The sequence below is a fragment of the Rhamphochromis longiceps genome, linkage group LG1 (assembly GCF_057381845.1).
Source record: "Rhamphochromis longiceps isolate RC_006_pf linkage group LG1, R_longiceps_female_GT1.1, whole genome shotgun sequence".
NCBI lineage: Eukaryota > Metazoa > Chordata > Actinopteri > Cichliformes > Cichlidae > Rhamphochromis > Rhamphochromis longiceps.
This window is the reverse complement of record NC_140557.1, coordinates 17,081,572-17,106,709: the sequence shown is the minus strand read 5'-3', so window position 1 is coordinate 17,106,709 and position 25,138 is coordinate 17,081,572. Positions and strand designations below refer to the sequence as shown.

The 25,138-nt window shown below is 39.0% G+C and overlaps 3 protein-coding genes across 5 annotated transcripts in view; 1 reads left to right on the top strand and 2 right to left on the bottom strand.

Annotated features, from left to right (window-relative positions):
• hipk3b (homeodomain interacting protein kinase 3b) overlaps nucleotides 1–4,095 on the bottom strand; it is a 49,058-nt gene extending 44,963 nt beyond the window's left edge. For all 3 annotated transcript variants that reach the window (XM_085400662.1, XM_085400669.1, XM_085400666.1), the window contains exon 1: nucleotides 3,746–4,095. In XM_085400662.1, coding sequence (XP_085256788.1) covers nucleotides 3,746–3,818 — 73 coding nt within the window. In that variant the 5' untranslated portion in view covers nucleotides 3,819–4,095. The remainder of the gene's footprint in view (nucleotides 1–3,745) is intronic.
• Nucleotides 4,096–6,026: 1,931 nt separating this feature from the next.
• Nucleotides 6,027–16,649, top strand: cstf3 (cleavage stimulation factor, 3' pre-RNA, subunit 3). Its single transcript, XM_085400640.1, has 20 exons — nucleotides 6,027–6,255; nucleotides 6,835–6,939; nucleotides 7,111–7,206; nucleotides 11,978–12,010; nucleotides 12,593–12,690; nucleotides 12,770–12,836; nucleotides 12,925–12,959; nucleotides 13,041–13,167; nucleotides 13,266–13,343; nucleotides 13,455–13,617; nucleotides 13,882–13,991; nucleotides 14,124–14,240; nucleotides 14,333–14,551; nucleotides 14,648–14,750; nucleotides 14,878–14,947; nucleotides 15,047–15,242; nucleotides 15,356–15,506; nucleotides 15,627–15,721; nucleotides 15,852–15,912; nucleotides 16,093–16,649. The coding sequence occupies exons 1-20, from the start codon at nucleotides 6,229–6,231 to the stop codon at nucleotides 16,290–16,292; spliced, it is 2,151 nt and encodes a 716-aa protein (XP_085256766.1). The 5' UTR covers nucleotides 6,027–6,228; the 3' UTR covers nucleotides 16,293–16,649.
• Nucleotides 16,650–16,898: 249 nt separating this feature from the next.
• Nucleotides 16,899–24,910, bottom strand: depdc7a (DEP domain containing 7, paralog a). The gene is made up of 9 exons (XM_085400652.1): nucleotides 24,782–24,910; nucleotides 22,140–22,602; nucleotides 20,416–20,522; nucleotides 20,103–20,295; nucleotides 19,330–19,550; nucleotides 18,893–19,035; nucleotides 18,690–18,815; nucleotides 18,491–18,569; nucleotides 16,899–18,377 (listed from the first exon to the last, which is right to left on the bottom strand). Exons 2-9 carry the CDS (start codon nucleotides 22,592–22,594, stop codon nucleotides 18,154–18,156), a joined length of 1,548 nt encoding a protein of 515 aa, XP_085256778.1. The 5' UTR covers nucleotides 22,595–22,602; nucleotides 24,782–24,910; the 3' UTR covers nucleotides 16,899–18,153.
• Nucleotides 24,911–25,138: the final 228 nt, after the last annotated feature.

Here is a 25,138-nt window from a genome sequence, read left to right as displayed (position 1 = left end):
AACAGAGAGACCAAGCAGTGGCTGGCAATTACTGATGCAATTACACAGTGGAAAAAAAATAGAGCTTTAAGTAGCTTTAAGCTTGACCCACAATCTAAAATAGCAAATATTTTTTAGTTTTATTATCATTATTATTATTATTATTATTAAGTACAGGCTCCTGGCAAGTTAAAAGGATATTTATTTTAATTACTTTATATTGTTATATAATTGTTATAAGTGTTAAGCAGTCTTTTTATGCGCTTACTTAAAATTTCTAATAAAAAAAAGTTCAGTAATTTTGTTCCCTATATTGTCACAAATATCACAAATTTTCTTAAAAATTGCAATATAATTTTACGACTATATCGCCGACCTCTAGTGTGGCTGTTTGTCATATAGCATATCAAAACATCATTCCAACATTCTGTTAGGAAGCTCTGCTTACTGTACCAAAATCAAAAACAAACAAACAAAGAAAAAAAAAAATCTGTAAAACAGAAGTCCTTTTATATATAAATATTTGACTAAATCAGCTACAGTTTTTAAACAAAACTGAACCATATAAACTTTTTATTCTAGTGGGGAACAGTGTAACACCAAGCATAAACACCAGTCCTCTTCAAAACACACGATTCAAGTCTGATGACTAATAACAGATAATAATTATACTTATTATGAATTGGCAGAAAGTGGTAACATTTAATCCCTTGTGTCTTTTTTCTCCATCTTGATCTACCGAAGTTTAAACAACAGTGTTGCTTAAAAATTTTTTTCAAGTAGTTGCATTTCTTGTCAGATGTGCTACCGGCAGTTGTAACAAAATAATTTCCCAAATATTAGATAAATAAAGTATTTCTCATTCTTAAGACCAACTTTAAAGAACAAACTCGTTATGGCTACTTTTTACCAAACAGGACCCAGAATATGAATGTTTATGCATGAAACAAAAACAGACATGTTCTCATCAGATGATGAAGGTAAATACAGATGGTCATTGTGGAAATAAAAACACCTACTTTGAACCAACCCAACTTTCTGCTTTTGCCATATAAGCTTGAGAATTAAACAGTCATTGCTGTTTTATATTGCAGGCCTACAGCCTCACAGCACAGTGTGGTGCTGTGTCTCGTGAACTTGATCTTGTATGCTCATTAGATAAAAAGCCTCTCCATTTCCTAAAGCATGTGACCTCATGATTTCTCAACTGTGAACTTATGACTATCATTTAGCAGTCTTCTTGTTGAAATAGCTCCAGTTAGTAGGCAATGCGCAGTATAGTTAACTATTACAATGAAGAGATTCATTATGGTGTCAATTACAGAGCAATCCCCCATTTTTTCCATTCACTTCATTCATTCTCTTAAAAATTACCCACTGCCTTATTGCATCTTGTGAACTAAGTTACACAAGAAAATACTACTGACAAAAATAAGAATTTACTTCTATCAGGTAATCGTTTATCATAGCCACCCACAAGGTCTTACACTCATTAAGCCATTATAGACTAGAAGAGAGTTATTTTACCTCTCCACTTTCTGAACAAAAGCAACTGAAATGTAAATAAAATAAAGGTTTTGACCAGATCACTGGTAATTATCCCCTGTGAGCTGTAATAGATGTTTACTTTTGAGATAACACACAGTTACCACCCAACACTTCTGCAATTCAGTCTACATCACAGCTTCTTCATGTCATGGTGGTCTCTTACGTACACACTCAATCACTCCGTTTTGTTTATGCTAGGAAGCACTAATGTAACAAAGTGTTCTGCAGGTTACCTCTGTGGTGGCCATCTTGTTTTCCCAGTAAAGAGGAGGCCAATTGCAGCTCTTTTATAGGCCAGTCTGAATTGAGAAGGCGTGGTCTTTAGAGTATTTAAAGTGGGCAGGAAATGGATTGGGGGCCATTTTGAGAAGATGCTGTCTGTATGTGCATGATATTGGCAAGAGACAATAAAGCAATTACTTCAGTTAAGATAGAGTGAAGACTGATGTTTCCCTCACCACACCTCTCTGCGTAACCGTTTACTACCTCATGTCTGTACCCACACCTCAAGATAACATCACCCAAGAACCGGTCTTTAAGCTTGCCACAGTGCAAAACAGATAACCAGTTGCCCCAGGTTTAGTAGATATGTGCAGTCATTATTCCCTCACTCACCAACCAAAATTGCTCACTAATACCAATTACTGTAAGGTAAACCACTAGTTATGTTATTTACTGGCCTGACTTTCATCTGTCATTACTGCCATCATTGCCACCCACAGCCATGCATTAGTGGCCTTTCTATGCTACTGATAAAGTGAAGAACACAGACATAATCAGCAGACAAGAGTATCGAGGGGAGAAAAAAATTCACAAAAAAATAGCAGTGCAGTGCTGAAGTTTACTCTGAGTCTCACAAGTGCTCACTGGTGGTAACGTCACCAAGGTATTATAATAGGCTGTGAAACTTAAAGACTAGTTTATCCAAGTTACTCATAACCAAATGAGCAACACATTACTGGATAGTCACTTGATGCTATTTACATCAGACAAGTGTTACTGGCAATGTAAAAAGAAAAAGAAACTGTAAGGCAGGGAAAGTACATTAGCTTTACAAGCCACAGTCTGGGTATTGAATTTCTCTGTTTTTTTTTTTTTTGTTTTTTTTTCATTTTTTCATTTAAAAAAAAAAATTTCTCTGAGTTTTAAAAGGAGAAGGAACCTCACTATGGCTGCCGCCACATAAATAGCTGGCTGTTCAAATAATCTTGCCTACAATTACACAGCACACTTTAATTTTGCTGGATCACACAAAGGAACTCACTTATACGTCCTAATCTTTATATTTAACACAAAACCACCACAGTCAATGCGGCAAAACTCCAAGCAGATCATTACAGATATACTGTATGATTAACTTGATACTTTGGGTTCTTAAACCTTTTTTCTTCCAACGTGTTTATGCCTGCTGACAAAAACAGCTTCATATTTTTGGTCCAGGAAAACGCAAGTCTGGGTGCACTTCAATTAGCTGTTGTTAGTATTCTATCTTGAAAGGGTTTTTTTCTAGATCATCATTACCGAAAAACATAAACGTCTGAAAATGACAGAGACACTTCAAATGCTTCATCACAATTAGACTTCCAGTTAACTACAATTTAACAACACGTGGCACTGCCATACATCTGGTACAAATTTAAACCAAAAAGTATGACTGGGTTGTACATAAAGTCTGCTTATTTTTGCCATGCCTGATTATGATAAAGTATTAACATTATTGGACAATCTTTGACTAGCATATGTTAGCTGACTCACAGGCGAAACCCAATGTAACCTTAACTAACACAGCACTCACTACTTAAGTCACACGATCCTTATCGTCCAGTTAGAGTTAGTTAACAGAACAAACGATTGCAGTTTCCAAAGCTAAACGAGTCGACCTTGAGTTAAAAGAAATCAACTGGTCGCCGTGACAACACTGAAAACAGCAAACGCGTCAGTGTTGGCACTCACGCCAATAATTTGCACATAATAACACTGCAGTTTGACTAAAAGAGAAAATTAATTCAGGTTTAACCAATCAAATATCCAAAGTGCTGGGGGAACTACCTGCGCACGAAAGGTACGCTTACATATTGGGTTATAAAGGCAAAAGCTCGCTAGCTAAGTTTGTAGCTAAGTTGTCACTTAGTATTGCGTCACATTTAGACTACCATTTCAAAGGTTAGGCTAAATAAACACCACAGAAAAATAGCCTTCCCACCACCCCGCTGCTTACCTTCACATAGAGTCACTATAAGTATAATCCAGGGCTTCTCTGAACATGTTATGGACTTATAAATCCATACCATGTACAGTTCGCCTGCATTGCTGCCATCTTGTCCTAGACGACAGGAAGGGAGAGCTCGCTCTCGGTAACGCCACCATCTCCCACATTTTAAACACTAAATAACTCTTGCATATGAGCTTCCAGAAACACCACACCGAACCCACGTCGTAGCTACACAATTCAAGCGCGTCTCCGTCTTCTTTGGGCAGCGTTGCCCATCTCTGTAAAGGGTGTCCGTTACCCTGTCTAGACGCACCGCTCCGCGGGCCTGCCAGCCTCTAACATGTCTCTTTTCTCTAGGAACTGGATGCGAATGTTTGCGAACTGACGGCATTGGCCAGTCCAGATTAAACGATTACAGAGCAGGTGCAAAGATGGGGGATTCACTGGTTCGTTTCTGGGAAGTCGGTTAGACAGAAAACAGTACACTACAATGGGGAGCTTTTTTTTTCATAAAAAGAAATAAGGTATACTGAAAATTACTGACAACATACATGATAAAGACAAAGGGGGTGAGAAGGATGAGAGGAACAAAAGAATGAACACAGAGATGTAGCTTACATTTGAAGTATAATAAAGCACAGGCAAAGTGTTAATGCAATACTATAGTCCCCCTTCGGGTTTTGCCAGGATGAGATGGATATATAGCTAACATCAATAAATGACAATGTGAAATACAATTTCCAACTTTTGGTTACATATATTCAGAATAATAACAATAAAGTTTGAATTGTTAATGTGATTGCTTCATGATTTGTTCCTCTAGTAAAGTGTCAGCAGCATACTTACTATAGCCTAGTAAAGTTAGAAGAAAATAATAAAAATAGAATATGAAAATGTACAATCCAAAGGCAGCAGCATCCTCTTTTTAGCCACCCTTCTATCATGTGTTCTAAAAATAAGCTAGCTAGTACTTACTCTAGGCTTCACATTGACACAACCCCTAATGCCCCAGATAGAAGGTGCTTAACCGATTGTCCAAGCACATCTTCATTCCACTCCTGACTTTTTTTTTCCCTTTTATCTTAATTTGTACTGCTCGCCTGATCTGCTGTGAAAAGACCAGCAATAACAGTTTTTTTTTTCTAATTCTGATCCTGGAAGAGATATGAAATCTAGATCAATATGATGAAAGGTAGGACTAGTGATGCCAAAAACATGCTGACTAGCCTTCAAAGGAAATACAAGCTGAAATCTACTACTCAGACAGGCAGGAGGCACCCAGCTGGCAAAAAGCTGCCCATAAGCCCCTTGTGTCTGAGTCGACCAGCTATAATGTAATCCACCAAAAGGCATTTGTCTTTGTCAGTCCTCATCTGTCCTCACCCGAGTCACACACAACAAATCACAGAGCCTGCCCGGTCAGCTGGAAAACAGGTGTGAACACCTCTTGTCTAACTTGGTTTATCTTGGGTGAGGACAGCTGGGATGATAATGGGGGTAATCAGAAGAACCCACATGTGCAGAAGGCCCCGTATATCAATTCCTTTAGCACTGAAGACCGAACACGGCGTTGCTGTTGCTGAAATAGTTTGTATGGACGAAAGAAGAAGAAAAAAAAGGTAGCAGTCTACTCGTGATCTGGCTCTGTGGTCTTTTGCTTTGGTCTGCTTGGATTTTGCCAGACGGTTATATGAAAGTGCGCGCTCTCGATGGTTATCGTTTGTCTCCCCCTATTGGCCAGTGAGGTGGCCAGCAGTCTGCAGCACAAAACAAGCTTTGTTTTACTGATTGCCATATCTTCTGCAATTTCAGTAAACAGCGGATTTGCTTTAATTTATGTATGTATTTTTATCTACACAAAAATGATTAATAAGCCTAGGGGTCGAGGTACAAGTTAGTATTTGTAAACTGACTGACTACTAGACTACTAGAGGCCGCCTATAGGTCAAAATTGTAACACGGTTTGCAGTCGCATAGGAATCACCTGAGTGCACATTAGCAGATGCACATCACAGTAAAACATAATTTACAAGGCACATTTAGAATTTCATGGTATTTTATTTATTTATTTTAAAAAATAATAAACTTGAAAAAATGCAAATAGACTATAGTTTTAATCGTGTAAATCATTTTTCTTACACAATGTAGTGTACAGAACATACAATTTAACTTTAGATAAACTGCACTCAGAGGAGCGGGGCAAAGGGCACGCTGTCAAACTCGCTTTCGTAGAGATCGGCGCTTTATTTTGAAGGACTCGTGCCGGAACTGTTATTGTTGTTGCCATTGGCGGAGCGGAACACCAGTGTCACGCCATTTTAAGACATCGGCGAGCCGTTGAGCGGCTAGTCGCTTGATGGCAATGTGATCGTGTTTTTTGAAGCTATGCCGATTACGAAGTGTTTTTAAAAAAAACGTGCCATCGCGTTATTCTTTGAGTGTTCACACAATTGATAAAGACATTTCTAACCTAGGTTACTCTTCCAGCCATGTCGACGGAGGCAACGGCCGAACAGGTAGCTACACGCAGCGGGTCAAGCTAACCCGTGCTGAAAAGAATGCATGATTTACACCGTGTTATTTTGGATAATGTTAGCAAGTTGACAAAGCGGTAGTATTTGCTTATGTTTCGACTTATTCTACGTCGATTTTAGCTAGTACTAGTAGCAGATATGTATGTTTGGGTTACGACTGAAAGCTGCAAGTTTAGCCCGTCGTTCGCCATATTGAGTATAAGCGTTTGTAGTAAAGTCGCGACTTAACGCTTGTTGTTAAACCAATTGAGTTAATTTAAACACTTTTATAATCTATTAGTACACATCAATCGAATGTAGTCTTAGTCGCGCCACGTAAAAGGAGTTAACATGCCAGCTAATTGGACATTGTTCTGTATTTGTAATGTGAATTACCACCCAAATATTCGTAAATTTCTCTACCTGCAGTGTTGTAGCCAGTTATTCTATTATTGACTACCATAGAATACTAAACCTACTTATGTATGTTCTAAGCCTCAAGATGGGCCCTTAGATTAGTTTTTCCCAGCACTATTCAGAGGCATAACTATGTTGTCCCTGTGCCTTTGTGCTGTCTTGCAGGCAGCAGCAGAATATATCCCTGAGAAGGTGAAGAAGGCAGAGAAGAAGTTGGAAGAAAACCCATATGACCTTGACGCATGGAGCATTCTGATTCGAGAAGCACAGGTTTAGTGACACAGAGTTGTATTCCTGGGGTTAAGGAAACTGGGGAATAAGGGTGGCTGGGCTTGGGTTATAAACTGTTAGAATACAAAGCAGCCATAAAATCTTTTCCTCCCATGACTGGTTTTTGATATGTTAAATAGTGTGAGGTGTCAATGCATTTTCCTTCTTTAGAACCAACCCATAGACAAAGCAAGGAAGACATATGAGCGACTTGTCTCACAGTTCCCAAGTTCTGGCAGATTCTGGAAGCTATACATTGAAGCTGAGGTTAAGACTTTTGTTTTTAAATTTTATTTAGTGTGCATGGCTGGGATTTTAGTTTTTTCCTCAAATGATCAACAATGTGATTTTCACACGACCAAACTGTCTTACTTTAATGACCAATAAAGTCGCAACTCTTATTTTGGATCGCTGAGCCTGCCTACTTCAGCTGGAACTATTGGTCCTAAATTTTGTAGTTTTCATTACAAGATTGCCATCAACAGTCACGATTAACAAGTGATTTAAACCTGAAGGACATGGATTGAACATGTGTGAAGAATGATGTGGAACGCTTTATATTTCCCAGGCTCTTGCTTGACTTCTTAAGAGTTGTGCCTTTTTAAAAATTCAAAGGGGGAATTAGTTCTAACAGTATCTTTTCCACAAAATTCTTCTTATGTTCCCAGGATTTTAAAGTACACATTTTCTGCGCCATATTTTTAATGGGGTAAAGTGCATTTGTTGCATGTTTGGTCTGCAACAGTATTAAAACTATTTTAATAGTATTGGAGTGCATTAGCCTTTTATTCACTTGTTGTGTCAATTTATTGCCTCCTGTGTCATTTCTTTTGGGTAACTGTATAAAAACATTTTAACTGTGTGGCCCTTTCTTTCTCCCCACTCCTCCTGAAGACAAGTGACCCTATTGCCTCAATGCCATCAACAGGCTTCGCTGCTACTGATAGAATGACTTTTTATTCCCCCCCTCCCCAAACAAATAATTTTTGCTAACCAAATAAAATAACCTTGATGCCCTTCACCTTTGCAGAAGATGACTGCAACTGATTTTAAACCAGTGCTTTCCAAAAGTTACACAGGAACTTGCACCAAATCATCAGACTTTAGTTTCCAGTTAAAAGGCCACTCCTGCCTTCTGGAGACTTGCTACTTTTGTGCTGTGCACCAAATGTGGGTTTATTTGAGGTTCTAGTGGCTGTAGTTGGCTGGTTGAGGGGGTTTCTTCCCTGTGTGAAGTTACATCACCCCCATGTGTCCACCCCTGGTCTTCACACACTGAAATACAGGGAGAGATGTGCTTTTCCAAACAGACTAGTCTCTTCTAAAACGACCAGTAGCAATTTCCTTAATTTGCATCAGTAAAGCATCACTGTTAAAGTCCACACTTTTTAGGCCCTCTAAAAATATCAACAGCAAGCTATTAAAGAGTTGTCTACTATTACTGTTATTATTGGGTTATTGCTTGGTAATCTGCTGCAGACAAGCTAGAGGGTTAAAATAAAACAGTTGCATCTACACATCACTGGTGCCTTTTTTTTTTTTTTTTGGTCTGGAAGCTTGACTCGTAAACAATATTTTTATTTAAAGTCGCTCTATTTAAAAAAAAAAACAAACTTGAACATATGTGGTTTCTAACTTTAGATGTTTGCTTAGGATCCATTTTTTTTAAAGCAGGAAAGTAATTATAAATTTTAAACGAATAGTAGATACACCATCTACTGTCAGCTTTAAATAAAGCTGTGGACCTGCAGAAGACATGACAGTAGACTGATTTTTTTTTTTTTTTTTTTTTTTTTCCCCATTTTACATAATATTAACATTTACAATAAAATGCAAAGCAAATAAAATGTAAACAGTACTGACATTAAAAAATATGGCATTTCAAGTTAAGTAAGCTTTTAGTGTGTGTAGTTTTAGAGGTCAGCTAGTAGCAACAGAAGATGGCAGGGAAGAGCTCTAAGCAAGTGTCAGATTTGTTATATGGATAAGCATGCTCGACTAATAAAGCTGATTTTTGAATCTGATCTTATACAATACTTTTAAAGTTTGTTTTGTTTTTTTAAACCCACGTTGTTTAGTCCTCTTTCCCCACCAAACAGTTAATTCCAAAACCCCAAACCCAGTTTTTATTCCGGCATACTTGCATTAAGCCTTCTGTTAGCTGAAATAACAGTCAATAACTAAAACAGTGTTTTTTTTCCCCCAGCAACAGAAGGCCTTTTTATACTATCGTAGTTTGATGAATGTGTTAGTAATATATGTATATTTTTAAATTATTTTTTTTATTTTATGATAATGTAGAAAGAAAGTCTGTGTGGTAAGTATGTGGGGGATGATCTCAACTTAAAAAAAATTAAAGAGTTAAGTAGTCAAAAATCGTCATAGTGTTCTTCACTTAAAGTCGATGCAAAATTCTTTTGTGTGTGTTAGGCACATTGTCTAAAGACTTCATTTGCTCTGTGCAGATCATAGCATGTCTTCTTCATAACTCACCACTTTTGAAGACCTAGTTTTAGAGACCACGGCTCAGTTGGGTTTATGTTGAGACAGCACATTGATCAAAATACAAAGTTATGTCTGATTAATATAGGCACTTTATAGTGAGACTAACCAGCTGTTTTTAACTGTTAGACTGAGGTTTATCTATATTTTGTACCCTTACTAAAATATTTTACACGCAGTTTGTAAGAAGAGCTTAATGGGGCTAACTTACTTTGGGCTTCCTTCAGGGTGCATTAACTTGTTTGAGTTATACAGTATGAGCAGCCTGTGCTATGATGGATAATGTTTTGAGAGGAAACAACAGGGTAAAGTGTGCCTACGTTTGTTAAGTTCGTGTCTTGTTTTCTCTCAGAGTGGATCCTCCTGTATAACCTTTATGACTATGGGAACTAAATGCAGTTGAGCTACTGTGTATTCACATATGAACTGCAGATTTGCGCTACCATAACAGCAGTGTTGAAAGATAGCGGCCAGTACTGTATTCATTTGTTGGATGGTGGACCTCAAAAATTGGAAACTTAGAAAATCCGCACTCTTATACATTAGGACTATTTTGATTGCATTTCTCAGAAACTAGGGCACCTCAAGGAAAGTTCAGTGTAGTTATCTTCAACAAATAGTGGAGAAGTTGCGTTTAATTTTTTTTAATAGAAATTATGTGGCTTTACTAATCTTCTGCCTTGAAGTGCTTTCTCTACTTTAAGCTGTTTGTCTAATTATATTCATGTTTTTCTTGTGATCGTTCCATTTTTTTCAGTTGAAGTAAGCTGATAGTAAGCTTTAAATCATTAACAAAAAGGTGTGTTGCAGCAAGTCATCTCAAGTAGAATTTTGTGCTTGAAGCGATTATGCAACTTAGTGCAAAAAGGGATGTGGCATGTTAAATATCAGGAGGAGCTTTTCTACAACCACCTAGGCAGATGCATCCAAACAAAACATCACTGCAGTGTAATTTGTGCACATTATGTAACTTCTCTGTTCCAGTGTTACACAAAAACAGGATTTGCATCAGCTCTAGTAAAAGCTTTTGTTGACAAAGCTACCTGTGATTCTCTCACACTTAACCCTTTCAGCAAGTAACCCAACCAAATACACTACATTTCAGAAAGCTTAGACATTCTAGTATTAAATCTTATGCCATTTCTATTCCTATGTCAAAGCTTGCTTAAATAACTAAAGTTTTACTTTACTATATACATAGATCGATCGATAGATATTAAGGTGGCCATTAAAGAGTTTATGATCTCATTTTTTTATCAACAAAGTACAGTGTTTGGTGGTAAAGGATTTTTAACTTGAATATTTCATCAAAATCTGATGTGGTGATATAAGTGTCCCCTAGATTTTTATTGTTTCTTGAGCAACATTTACATTCGAAAATAAGTTTTGTCGCATGCAAAAGTTGCTGCACACCTTTGCAACTTTTCCTATTTTTTTAAAGAGTATTTAACAGTATTTATTTTTCGGAGTAACTGTAACAGGTTTTGAAGAGCTGTTCAAAGATTTACATGTCACTGTATTCTTCCTCTTATTATTAAAGGTTTACTGGTGCTTTATGTCTGGGTTTGTTGTTCTTTTTTTTAAAGAGTAGGAAGTGTAGGTTATTTCTTAAGCGCCTTAAGACATTTCCTAATGACTGAAAAAAATTGAAAATTGAGTTCCACCGTTAATTAATTGTAGTTGACCTTGAAATCTTTTATGTTAATGTTATTCTTGTAGGTCTAAAATGGCTTTTGTACATACCAGTGCAGTTACATTGGGCCTTACAGCCATAGGAACGTTGCAGTCTTAGTATTTTTGTTTAATAGGTCGCACAAAAACAACTAGTTTAGAATTTGGTCCACATTTCTGTGTAAATATTAACATTAATCTGTAAACTGTCTAAACTGCAGTGTCAGGACATTGTTAATAATTTCATGACATCTCTGTGACGTTTTACATATTTAAGCCTCCTTAAGTGTGTTATAGGAGTGACCTTTGCTTTGTCAGTGTAGCCATGCAAAGTTATTGTTTTTGTTACCATAAGCCTAATTCAGCGCACCCACCCCCACCCCCCCTAATCATTTTTCAAATTTTTATTATTGCACTATGGATAAAAATGGATGTGCTTACACATTTCTACAGTGCTTATGCCACAGAAATAACAGCCTTACCTCTACGTACCGGAGGATGGTTTCAGCTCATTTGTAGTAGGCCGTAAGAAATTCATCGCTGCAAATTTTTACTAATGGATCGAGCACACCTGAGGCTTTGAGCTATGTGGAAAAGGGCCCTTTTTTTTTTTCTCTGAATACTGGATTTCTCAGCCTGAAGTCCAATTTCAGTATTTTTCCTGGGTAATGTGGCGCAACTACAATGAAAATAAACCCCTTTCTAAAAGTAGTTTGTCATTCTTGTGTGAATTTCACTTTGTTGATCTTTGAGGTCGTGTATGTGCGTGCGTTTGTGAATGGTTGTTACATTTGCATGAATGCATGTTTCCGATAAGCCATAAAAGTACTGGAAAATTAACATTGGTTTACACTCTTATTTTCAGATCAAGGCTAAAAACTATGACAAGGTAGAAAAGGTAAGTGTCCGCCTCACTCGTGAAATCTGAAAGTGAAATTTTAAAATCTGGGAAGGGTGGTATGACTTCCTAAATACACTAGTTAAGTATTGTTTCTGATTTCAAAGGGAATATGCATACAGACAATTATAGTACCCATTAAAAAGCACCTGGAAATGGTGATTAAATAGAAAATATTAATTTTATAAATCAATAATAAGTCTTTGAAATGTTAGAAGTGGGTTAGTTGCTTTTTTGAACTCAATTGATGACACTTTGGGGGATTTTTCTCACTAGGTTTCCACACTAGCAGTGTGTCTTTAGATGTCTTTAAGCTTTTCAACATTTATCCCCCTTATAAATATTAAATAAAAACAATAAATTGATATACATGAAATACATTTTAGGTCAAAGATTTGAACATGAACAAATCTGGTATTCTGGGTTTAACTTCATGCCGTTAAATGTAGCAGTCCTGCTACATTGTAAACAGATGATCTGCATCCAGAGTCAGATAGTTAGGAGAAAGTGTTGTGACTGTATGTGACATATAAAAGTGTGTTTCCATCTGCTTTGTTGTCTAACATCTTCTGGCCCCTGTAGTTGTTTCAGAGATGCCTAATGAAAGTGTTGCACATCGACCTGTGGAAATGCTACCTCTCATATGTTCGAGAGACCAAAGGAAAGCTTCCCAGCTACAAGTAAGATGACAAGCTGCATTGTTTTATTGAGCATTTATTTACTGCCATACAATTTTCCACCTCTTCTTCTTGCCATCAGAGAGAAGATGGCCCAGGCTTATGACTTTGCCTTGGATAAAATTGGCATGGAAATTATGTCATATCAGGTATGCAAATCTGAACAATGTATTTGTACTAATGGTATGAGTGTTTTTTAAACTACTATTGCATAACCGCTATCTGTTACTCTTTCAGATCTGGGTGGATTACATCAATTTCCTCAAGGGAGTGTAAGTGATTTTTGTTTCATGACCTTATTGCTACTCAGCTCTCTTAGCATCTCTTTAATGTTGAAATTTTTGTTTTATTAGTGAGGCTGTGGGTTCATATGCAGAGAACCAGCGAATCACCGCAGTACGGCGGGTGTACCAGAGAGGCTGCGTGAACCCGATGATCAACATTGAACAGCTCTGGAGAGATTATAGCAAATATGAAGAGGCGGGTGGTCCACCTTTTTCTGCTCTTAAATGGAGCTTTTGGTTTTTCATCATGAGTACCGAGTGACTGGTAGACTGACTTGTCTGTCTCACAAACAGGGTATCAATGTACATTTGGCCAAAAAGATGATTGAGGATCGAAGTAGAGACTACATGAATGCCAGGAGAGTAGCTAAGGTGAGATATTGCACAGTGTCCCAAGTATGTACAGGCCTACGTGCAGTCCTTTGTCCTGTGTAGTCTCATTATAAAGCTAATACAGATTTCTGTATTGTTTCCATATTTCAGGAGTATGAGACAGTGATGAAAGGGCTGGACAGGAATGCACCATCAGTACCACCTCAGAACTCCCCTCAGGAAGCACAGCAGGTGGAAATGTGGAAGAAGTACATTCAGTGGGAAAAAAGCAACCCACTGCGCACAGAAGACCAGACCCTCATTACAAAGAGAGGTAACTGCTTGTGGCCAAGCTGTTGTTGGTAAATCTTATTCTGTGTTTGTGTCGGGAGGACTGTAATTCCAGTTGTTATGCTGATATGTAATTTTTTTAGTACGTTTTCAACTGTAGTCAGTGGGTAATGCATGACATGTGGGATTGAAGCCACTAGAGGGCGTGGATTGACGCCTTTCTCCACGTGCATTCTTGAGATGTGCTTAACCTCAGGTGGTGAAGAGCCAATATTTTAGTCACTAACTCTTATTTTTTGTGGTGCAGTGATGTTTGCCTATGAACAGTGCCTGCTCGTCCTGGGCCACCATCCTGACATATGGTATGAGGCAGCACAGTACCTGGAGCAGTCCAGCAAACTTTTGGCAGAGAAAGGGGTAAGAGATTAACCTTATCATTGTGAAATTTAATGTGTATTTTTGTTTAAAGGCTCTTAAGTATTTTTCAAATAAAGCCAAACTTCAGCTCAAACAGTCCCATAAGTCTGTATTTCTCCCCCTACCCCTCAGGACATGAATAACTCAAAGCTGTTCAGCGATGAGGCAGCTAACATCTATGAACGTGCCATCGGGACTCTTCTGAAAAAGAACATGCTTCTATACTTTGCTTTTGCTGACTATGAGGAGGTGAGGGTCCATTACGAACTCTGCACACGCTGTAACCCAGACTGAAAGAGGCACGCTGGCTTATCGGCACATTTCCTTTTCTGCTGTCTTAGAGTCGCATGAAGTACGAAAAGGTCCACAGCATCTATAACAAGTTGTTGGCGATTGAAGACATCGACCCCACACTGGTCTACATCCAGTACATGAAGTTTGCCAGGAGAGCCGAGGGCATCAAATCAGGTCGCACCATCTTTAAAAAAGCCAGAGAAGATCCACGCACACGTCATCATGTGTACGTCACCGCAGCGCTCATGGAATACTACTGCAGCAAGGTAAGAACACGTGATCAGATGTGTAGTGTATGAACTGTGTGTTTTTCACGCATACACGTCTAAGGGCTTTTGTTGTTTTTGTTTTTTTGTTAAAAGGATAAATCAGTGGCCTTTAAAATTTTTGAGCTGGGTTTGAAGAAGTATGGCGACATTCCAGAGTACATACTTGCATACATCGATTACCTCTCACACCTCAATGGTACGTAACAAGTTCTGTGGGTTACTTTTGATATCAAAGAAATAGTGATGTCTTAGTTTCTTCCTTTGTAATGCAAAAATGTCTCCTGTTGTTGTTGTAAATAATCAGGGGGGTTTTTGGCTTTCAGAGGATAACAACACCAGGGTTTTGTTTGAACGTGTCCTCACCTCAGGAAGCTTATCACCAGAAAAATCGGGGTAATGTCAAATATTGAATAAATTGCATACATGTACGTTTATGTCATAACTGTCGATATCAATGTTTATTAACTGTGATGTGTGTTTTGTTTTTTTCAGTGAGATCTGGGCCCGGTTCCTTGCCTTCGAGAGCAACATAGGAGACCTAGCCAGTATTCTGAAAGTCGAGCGCAGGCGTTTCATGGCCTTTAAGGATGAATACGAGGGAAAAGAAACGGCCTTACTCGTAGATAGATACAAGTTTATGGACCTCTATCCCTGCTCCACCAGTGAACTCAAGGCCCTTGGATACAAGGTGTGTGTTTTCCCATTTGGCGTCGCAGTATCCTGTTCCTGCAAAATAAGCAGATTCCAGCTTTTCTGCTGACATGAACTGATACTTAATTTGTATCCGTGTCTTTTTTGTAGGATGTGTCACGTGCCAAACTGGCAGCACTTCTACCAGAGACTGTGGTGGCACCCTCTGTACCTGCTTTAAAGGACGAAGTTGACCGTAAACCTGAGTATCCCAAACCAGACACAAATCAGATGATCCCCTTCCAGCCACGTCACCTTGCCCGTACGTAGTCCTCAAATCCAGTAAACCTACGAGCACGATGCATCTTTCCACTGCTCTCTCTGCTGCATAAAGCATGAAAGGATTCATCTTTGACGTAGCTTCTCGTGTTTCTCCCTGCAGCTCCAGGTTTACACCCTGTCCCTGGTGGAGTTTTCCCAGTCCCCCCAGCTGCTGTCATCCTAATGAAGCTGCTCCCTCCGCCTACGTGCTTCACTGTTAGTAGCAGCAGCTTAACACTTATCAAGCTCATATTTACTGGCAATGAATAAAAGATGTTAGGAACAGTTTTTTCCCCTCTCCTTGCTGCTTGGATTCAAAAGAGTGTGTGATTGTTTGTTGCTGCAGGGTCCCTTTGTTCAAGTGGATGAGCTCATGGAAACTTTCAGGAGATGCACACTTCCTGAGAGTAAGTCTTTATTTAGGATGAATCCATACAACTTCTATTTTTAGTCACATTAGAAGAAAAGCTGTGGTGATGGATGCTGTAGTGACAGAGCAGCTGTTTTACACTGCCTAATTGTGTGTTAACAGGTTGTTGTACTTTTCATTTGACCTGCTTCTCTTTTTTTACCCCTGCTCTTTGTAGCTGTTGATGCTGCTGTAGAGCTGATCACTGGTAGACAGCCTGATGTAGGAGGGGAGGGCAACGGATCCATGGAGAACCACACTATTGCCAAGTCACTCAAGAGGCCTAACGCAGACTCAGACGAGGAGGATGATAAAGGAGCGATCGCTCCTCCCATACACGACATCTACCGCGCACGCCAACAGAAGAGGATTCGATAAACTAAAGAATGTAATCTTTAACCACTGGTCCTATAGGATAAATGTACATGTCCACCTGACAGATTATACATCAGCTGATCTTGGTACAGAAGAGCAGTGTACACACACAAACCTACAGAAAGTCTGCGCACCTGAGTGTTTTCGTGGCTTTTGTTTTGTCAGCAGTTCTTATTTTTAAAGACTGACCATTATACTGTACAAAATTTTTAATTCAGCCTTTGACTTTGGCACACCTCCCAGTTTTGGCAATGTTTGATGAGGAATTGCAAAGTAGAAGCAAGCTCCTTTTTTCCCTTTTCCTTTTTTTTTTAGATAACTGGAGGAAAGACAATTTCTTTCAATAAAAGTGAGAAAGAAGTAACCCGACTGTGCTCTTTTTTGGGGGGGGGGGGGGGGGTTGACTTTGAAACTGAAGTAACGCTTCATTGTGACAACTACCAGCAGGGGGCACAATATAAAACTTTACAATTTTTGTGGGAGAATCTATGTTTTGTCTATAAATTTAATAACTAAAGACTTAAACAATTAGTTGGTTAGCAGCATTTTGCTGTCACTATCAAGCAGATCTTCATTTTATGACAAATTCAAAAACACTGCACATAAGCAACCATTTTTAATACCAACCAGCTGCTTGTTTTCACATGGTGCTCAGAAGGTAATTTTCTCTACCTAGCACAGCTTTGTATGCTCTTTAGCAACATACAATCTGCCCAATCCATACGACACAAATTCTTACAGAAGCAAAAACAATGCATATGATGCAAATAACGCATATAAAGTAAAGTAGTTGTCGGTCTTCTCTTACAGCTTTTAGTAGTTTCAATTTATTACAGATATTTTAGTTTTGTGATTTAGTGTTCTAGCTTCAAATTATCTCAGGACTCCGTAACCATTCACTTTCTTATTTAACAAACAGGATGAAAACTGTTTCACATTTCCTCTTAAACTCAGCTGAAAGCAACATTAGATTTCAGTCAGTCAAGTAATAAAAAAAATGAATGCAACGGTCTGTTGAACAAAAATAATTTGTTAAAGTAAACTAACAACTGGAACACTGATGGGTTTTTCAGCATTCTGGTGGCAAATTATTTTTTTCATTTAAACACATTTTGTGTGGAATCTACAAATTTTAGATCCTTCTTAAGTTTATATAGTGTTCCATAGAAATATGGAAGCAATTTCCTTGTCTCGTGCAGAGGGTTTTATTGAACCTTACTTAAAAGGCATTGAAGCTGCCACTAAAATGGAGCTAAGGTTTTCAGTTACAAAAGAAAAAAAAAAAAGCACAAACATCTGTTTTGTTGATGTGACGCGACAAACAAAAACCCAGAGGGTTGATTCTCATGAATGCGTCTTATTGTTTACTACAGTTCAACATCAGACTTTCAAATTTCCAGTTTCAAATTTCCGTTTGAGGGTTACTTACACAAAGCTATACTGTACATCGCATTGAGAACATTTTGACTGGTAACACTGTTTCTATTGCACAAACACACGGAACATTTACATCTTTAAAAAATAAAAATCTGGCAAGCAGATTTGCCCTTTTCTGCCTACAAAACATCAAGCCATCAAGATGGTTTGCAGTGAGAAAAGGGAGGGGGGGGGAATCACTAAAGAACACTTGGTTCATTTTGTCTTTCTCGGAAAGTAACAGTTTCATTTAAAACTTCATGTTAGCGTCCTGCACCAAAAGAAAATGTCAAGTTCCTTAAATAATTAAGATTATTAAAATTCACATTTGCGTTCAGTAGTCTAAATAAAATCCACTCGCTGACATGGACGTTTTCACATCATCTGGATTGCATTGGCTTTTTTCTTCTTTACCTTATAGTATATGGTCTTTTTAAATTAATAAATATTATTGTAACAACATGTTGATACTGGACAATTTATTTCCAAAGTACTGAACGAATATCTCCGGATGGCCTTTATAAAACTGTCCAAGCAGCCGTCTCTTTTCTTTATCAGAGAGCGTAGGGCTCTCGTGGACTGTCCGCAATAAAGACACGAGCTCCTCTTTAGTGGTTTTTCGTGCGTTTTGTGAATACACCTCAGTGCTTACTCTTGTTGAGTACGCTGATCCTGGAGTAAAGAGAGACAGAAAACCAAAAATTAATTCCTCTTTATGCCCCCAGTTAACAGTTAAATATCTGAATGTACGCAATGATGCCTGTGAGGGGTAAAAATCTGCAAACCTGTCAACATATCTGGATCCTTCCCTTTCACAATATTCGTTATTCTGTCACTAACCATCTTGTGCAGTGAGACAGGAATCTGGTGGGAGAGACAGCAAAATATTATAACTTCTCCTACAAACAAATATGCTGTTACTTGTTTGTAGCGGCTGTAAAGGACATAAGATAACATCCCTCCTACAACACTGGGAACACTCACTTTGAACAGATCACAGTGGTTATCCATCATGAACAGAACCATCAAGTCCACCTTTCCTTTGGCGAGTCTTCTGCTGTAGACGATGGCACGTGAGAAAGACCTTTTCACTGCCATTCGGTTCTCAATCTAGGAGAATTATGTAGGGTTAGTAAAAAGCCAGCAAAAATGTACAGACTTCCACAAGATACACCCTTAGCGCTGACCTCTTTGTGCAGTTTGACCTCCTCCGGTTTGGCTGCAACAGACATGAATCTCAGGAGCCGACGCAGCTCCTCCCTGCTGCGAGAGTCCTGCAGCTTCAGGCTCAGCTGGAGCGCTTCCACAGCTCGCTCTCGCTTCCCGTTCACTGTCGATAAAGCACAAAATTTGCATTAAAAAGGCAGGGATGCAGTTACATAAACCGCCTCTGTCAGTGCGCCCCAGGGTGGCTGTGGCTACAATGTAGCTTGCCATCACCAGTGTGTGAATGTGTGTGTGAATGGGTGGATGACTGGATATGTAAAGCGCTTTGGGGTCCTTAGGGACTAGTAAAGCGCTATATAAAATACAGGCCATTTACCATTTACCATTTAAAATCTGATTCACATCTATCACTGTAAACTTGTATCTGTACAAAAGATCTGACAGAGCCTTCTCATACCGAGTAGTTCGGAAATGCCGCAGTGGATATCGAAAATTTGGTTGCTAAGCAGAGGTGGCTGTTGTGTGTGTCCGTAGTGCTTAGTCAGGACTTGATACAGTAGTCTTTTACACCGGATCAGGTCGTCTCCACAGGCGGCCAGACCTCGGCTGATCTCCACCACCAGGTCATCAGGCAGAAACTCCAGACAGTCCACTGCTCCTGACATCCACTCATCAGCCCTGAAGAGAGGAAAGTATTATGATTTAATATTTATATGTGAATTTGAAATTTGGCCTTTATTATTAGAATTAATAAACAAAGTTCAAGGCAGTCTGAAGTCAAACTGAGGTTTTGCAGTTTTGTGGTGTGCATATAACTACTACATGTAAATGCAGGGACACTACACAGTTCCAATGAATAACCATTATTACGATGACTCTTATCTCTACACCTCCACATAATTTTACTACCAAATAAAAAAAAGCAGTGGTCAATTGGTGAGCGCTTTTCTTTAAGTTAAAGAGCAGGACAAGTGCAAATAGAAAAAGCAGTGGTCAATTGGTGAGCGCTTTTCTTTAAGTTAAAGAGCAGGACAAGTGCAAATAGACATGCTGTGCCATTCTATACACATTCTACGTCGGCAGAGCAGCAGAAAATGAGTATCAGCAGACCAGCTAATCTGGTGAGGCGTGGCGTGAAGGTCTTAAAGTCTAACAAAGGTCACCAGAAACACTCATGTGAATTGATCAACGTTTATAAAACGAAGAAGAAGAAAAAATGAGTGGACTTACTGAGCCTCACTGAAGGCCTTCAGAACCTCTCTGTCTAGGTAGCTTGATGTATACAACAGGTCCGGGTCGCTGTCCATGCCATGTAGGGCACACCTCGATGTCTCCTTGCCCTCTAACAAACTCTCCAACAGGGGGAGCTCTATTAACTGCAACAGTCTGAACACTGCCTGCTGGTGCCACACTTCATCTACAACTGTGAAAACACCATACAAGTCACAAATACACAGACACGTCGAGAATGCTGAGTCATGTTCAGCATGAAAACACGACGCCTGTTTTATGTCACGCTCATCAAAGACAGAAAGCAACTTACGCTCTTGCGAGAGGCCGAGGTTGATCATCTGAGGGGTAATCGTCGAGCTGAGGTTGAGGTTTCCCAGCACGTCCTCAAGTGATTTGTCTGTTGTTTGCGCTTCTTTCCTGCAGAGTTGCGTAATAGCAGCAATCAGTCAAAACAGAGGAGGCAAAATAAACAGACATATTACAGGAAGAGAAGTGGCATCAGTAAACAAATGTTTTATGGAGTATGTCTGATTCAATCACAGTTTGCTGCTGTTTTGATTGTGCATATTTCATTTTTAAAAATGCTTATTTTGCAAATAAGTGTTTTGCAAATGAGCTATTTCTGACTGAAATTAAATAGGACAAACAGGATTTCCATTAAACAAAAGCCACTGTTTTCCCTGTTTGTTTAAATTATACCTATTAAGACTGACTTAACCCATGCTGCAAATAACAAAAGCCTTGTCCAAACACTAAAACAGCATATGGTTCCTTTGAATCTTTCATCTCTCATTACAGCCATCAGACCTGCTGTCTGCCCATGTCTGTCCCTCCCACAACAAGATCAGATTTTAAAGAGATCAAAAGAGTGTAAACACAAAGTGCTGAGGCCATGTGTTAGCCCGTATGCTTAATGCATTCTGCCAACCTTTGCTATCCTAACAGCCTCTGTAAAACTCTGAACTCTCCAGCATCAAGGTAAAGGAAATTTTAAAGTTTAGATGCTCACCACGATATTTGTTTATATGCTTTCAAGCCGAGGCAGATGAGATGAAGCCAAGAAGAAGAAGTTTGATCGAAATCCTTACAGTTTACGAATGTGTGCAAGTGTTTTATGTGAGCAAGTCTTTATATCGTTAATTTAATCTGATGTTTGTTTTGATACATTAGTGGTGCATTCATCTTGGCCAGATATCCCATGTAAAAGAGATTCTTGATGTCAGTGATTTAACTGGATAAATAAAGCTTAAAAAAATTAAACAATAAAATGTACAATTTTGTGTTTCAAAAGTGTGTCACAATTGGGAGGTCACCCAAGAAGTTAGTGTTATAAAAGAGGTCTCACATATTAACATAACACCTTGATTGATGATGGTCGTAACTTGATCTATACTAGCCTGCAAATCATTCCACCCATTTTCTGTTTTTGTGCTCAGCTTTATTTTCAGTATTCAGACAATCACGATGGATGGATGTGGCACAGGAGGTAAAGCAGGTTGGCTACTGACTGAGAGCTTGATGGTGTAGGGTCTGACATGTCAAAGTATCCTTGGACAGTTGCTCCCAATACATCGATCAAAGTGTGAGTGCGTGACTGTTATGTCAAAACTGCTTAGGGATAGAACAAGGTGCTTATATGAATATAGGTGAATAAGGCTTGCAGTAGGAAAGCGCTTTGAGTGCTCAAATAAGAGCAGAAAAGCACCATGTTAGTACCATTCCAGTCCAAACCCTCAATTTGAAAACAAATCAAATACTTGGGAGATAAATCAGTATGATTTATATCTACCTAATCATTATTTATAAAATACTAGATTTGGGAAAAAGCATTAACTGAAAATTATCAACTGAAACTGAAAATTTGTGAAATCAATGCATGACTGAATGTTCTGACTCTAAAACCTTTTGTTCATGCCAAACCAGTTTTTAGAAATCTTACTATCTGAAGCTAAACTGGATTTAACAATTACCTTAAAGGAATGAGAGCTAAGCAAATCACAGATTACATCTAAAATAGTTACTTTATGTCTGTACCTTTCCCGTAGAGGACTATAGCCCTTTGTGTTTCTTTCAATGCTCGGTGAGTCATAGCCACTCTCAATGGTATTAGTGGAAAGGGAATTGGTGCCAGTCAGCGTAGAAGACGAGTTGTTTTCTGGACTCAGGAACCTGTATAAACTGAAACTGCTGTCCTCAAATGTAGTTTTCTTCTTTTCCTTCCCAAATACTTTAATTCCCACCGGCTCAAATACCCTTGAGTCCATGAGCGCCTGACAAAGTTTGACAGCTTTATAGCGGGCTACTGCTTCATCTCCAAAAAAACGGTTGAGGGTGATGTGTGCCAGCACCACATCCACTGCCTCTGAACCCAAGAAACAGTCATGGTAAGACTTCAGGTTGTGACGCCGACGCTTGACCTCCACGCGAGTATGCAGATTCGAAATGATGCTGGTCCAGATGTAGGTGGCTCGGAAAGGCTTCCCAGCCATGCCTCGTTCTGATGGAAGGAGTCAAGAGAAAGTGTTAGAAAGCTGTGACTAATGATTAATGATGATATTGTGAGTTTTCCTTTCACTCCAGATAGCCTAACCCATGTTCTACTAACTACTACCACATCTTCAACAATTGATCGTGCAGTTTGTCAACAAATCTTCTTTCCTGTTCTGTGTTTGATTGTTGGGTCTTTCGTATTTTTGTCTTTGGAAAGAAAAACAAAAAAAACTGTGTCATCCACCACAGGCCAGACTGGTGAAAGAAAGCAGAGCTAGCCTTGTTGAGATGTTGGTGTGGCTTTCATCTCACAACAGGAAACATTTAAAGCCTGCTGAGCAAATGTTAGGAGTGAATTGGAGAGAGGCTCGCTGAGGCCAGGTGCCATAAATCAGAAACTGACAGCAACAGCCAGACTCCATGTTATGATAGCACAACATGACAAAAATGATTACTGACCTATCTGTAAAACTGGAATGTGAAAAGCACTTGGGAACAATACAGCGGCAAGCAGATGTTCTCCCACTCTTTTTAAAGATACAACAGCTCATTGAGAACACAGAGAAGTGTGTGCCCGCTAATCTCGGTGATCTGTTGCCTAATGACATACAGCTACGTCAAACCACTTCTTCCTCTGGGAGAGAAGAAACTGTCCTCAGTGCAGATTTACATATCGGGAAAGAACAACTGGGGCTGCAGCTGTTCAAGGAAGAACACCTTGCAAAGGTTTGTATGCATAATAGGAACATAACAGGGCGATGAGGCACTGATTTGAAATGTTTATTTCATTACTTTAAGACACTGAGAAAAGATTTAAATCCATACTATGCACACGACAGTCAAAAATTAATGTAAACTCCCAATGAAAGACTTTTTTTTTTTTTTTAAAGATTTACCATGCTTTTTGTTAAGCGTAATTAGCAAAAGGAAAGAGCTGCATTATCACAATGAAATCCTTGATTTAGGAGTTGCAGCAAGACCATCTGGAGAATCCCTTCAGGGGTCCCTGGATTAGCGGGATTACCACAGTAAATTCGGATTTGATCAATTTCTATTAATGCTCGTTAAAAAGAAAAGAAAAAAGTGGGGAGGTCAGATATGGGTCAAAGCAATCCTGGGAACAGGCTGTGCTCTGTCACCTCTTGTTGCTTGCGCCAGGTTGAGATTTGAGCCCTGTTTGCATAGTTGACCCCAGTCACCTTCCCTATGACTATTGTCCTCTCTATATAATAATAATAATAATAATAATAATAATAATAATAATAATAATAATATAAAAAGGGAGAATGCAAGGAGTGTCAGGTCTGCATTTCAGCTCAGGATAATAGTGCACTTCTGTTTGTACACATCAGTGGGGTAAATAATCGCACAGGGAGCATTCAGCACTGTGATCATTCCCTCGTGAGAATGCTGGCTCATACAGGTGTTCCTACTGCAGTAAAGGGAAAAGATTTAGATTTTTTAGATTTAGATTTTTTTTTTTTTTAAACAAGAAAGAGGACCAATGCTTAAAAAGAGGCCTAAGATGAGAAGCAGTGCAGCACCATCAGACCTAAAACAGCAGGTTCTTAATAGCCTGTGGCAGATTCCTTCATTCGTCCAACATGTTGTGACTAGTAAGATTAACTGATCAAGCTTCAGGGCACAACATGAACACGCTATGGCTGAACCCCGTTTGGCTTTTTGGCCCCTATGGATTGGAATCCACATCGTAGACGCTGGCCCACGTCCACACAATATACCCTTTTCTACCCGCTGTTTTTAACATAAACACTGCCCCACCTGCTGCTACACTCAGCAAATGTCAAACTGTCCCAAAAAAGTTGCGACCTATCAGTTATTAACTCATTCTCTGAAGAGTTAACAGAGCATAAAAATAGGCTGGAATTCATGAAGGTCATCCTCCTTTTAAAAGTATACTTTCTGTAAAGATTAACCGTGGTTTGTCATTTTTCACAACGACTTCACTGAATCAAGCTTTCTGATTTCTTTCCTGCTCCAGACGCACGGAGTGCGTAAAATCCATGAAATCGACATTAAATTGGGATTAAAAGACACATGTCGATAACGCAGATTACAAACCTAAGTAAGGAAACTCCTCAGATTGCAACAATATATTTACCACACGCACAAAAAAAGTAACATCTGGCTTGGTGAAGTCCGTGAAGTGGTTAAATCGATCTTACCTGGTGTTCGATGAACGAAAACTTCCTCCAGTGACTGTAAAGAAAGCCATTCAGACCATGTCCCGGTCTTCAATACACACCGTGACGCTCGCAACTAAACTACAGTCAACGCCGAAACTGTCTCCTCCCACCCCGATACATTATTCATGACCCAATCACCGCCTTCCCAGCGTGATAACGAGGCTCTCACTGTTTCCCTGAAGTTTAACAAAGGCTCATTAAGTACCTTATTTTGCATCTTACATTGTTTTTACGCTTATCTCCACCAACTGAAACTAAATAAATGGAAGGCAAGCGATTACTACCACTGTTACAATCAAACAAGGTTTCACTATCGGCGTTAGCTTTAATTATTTT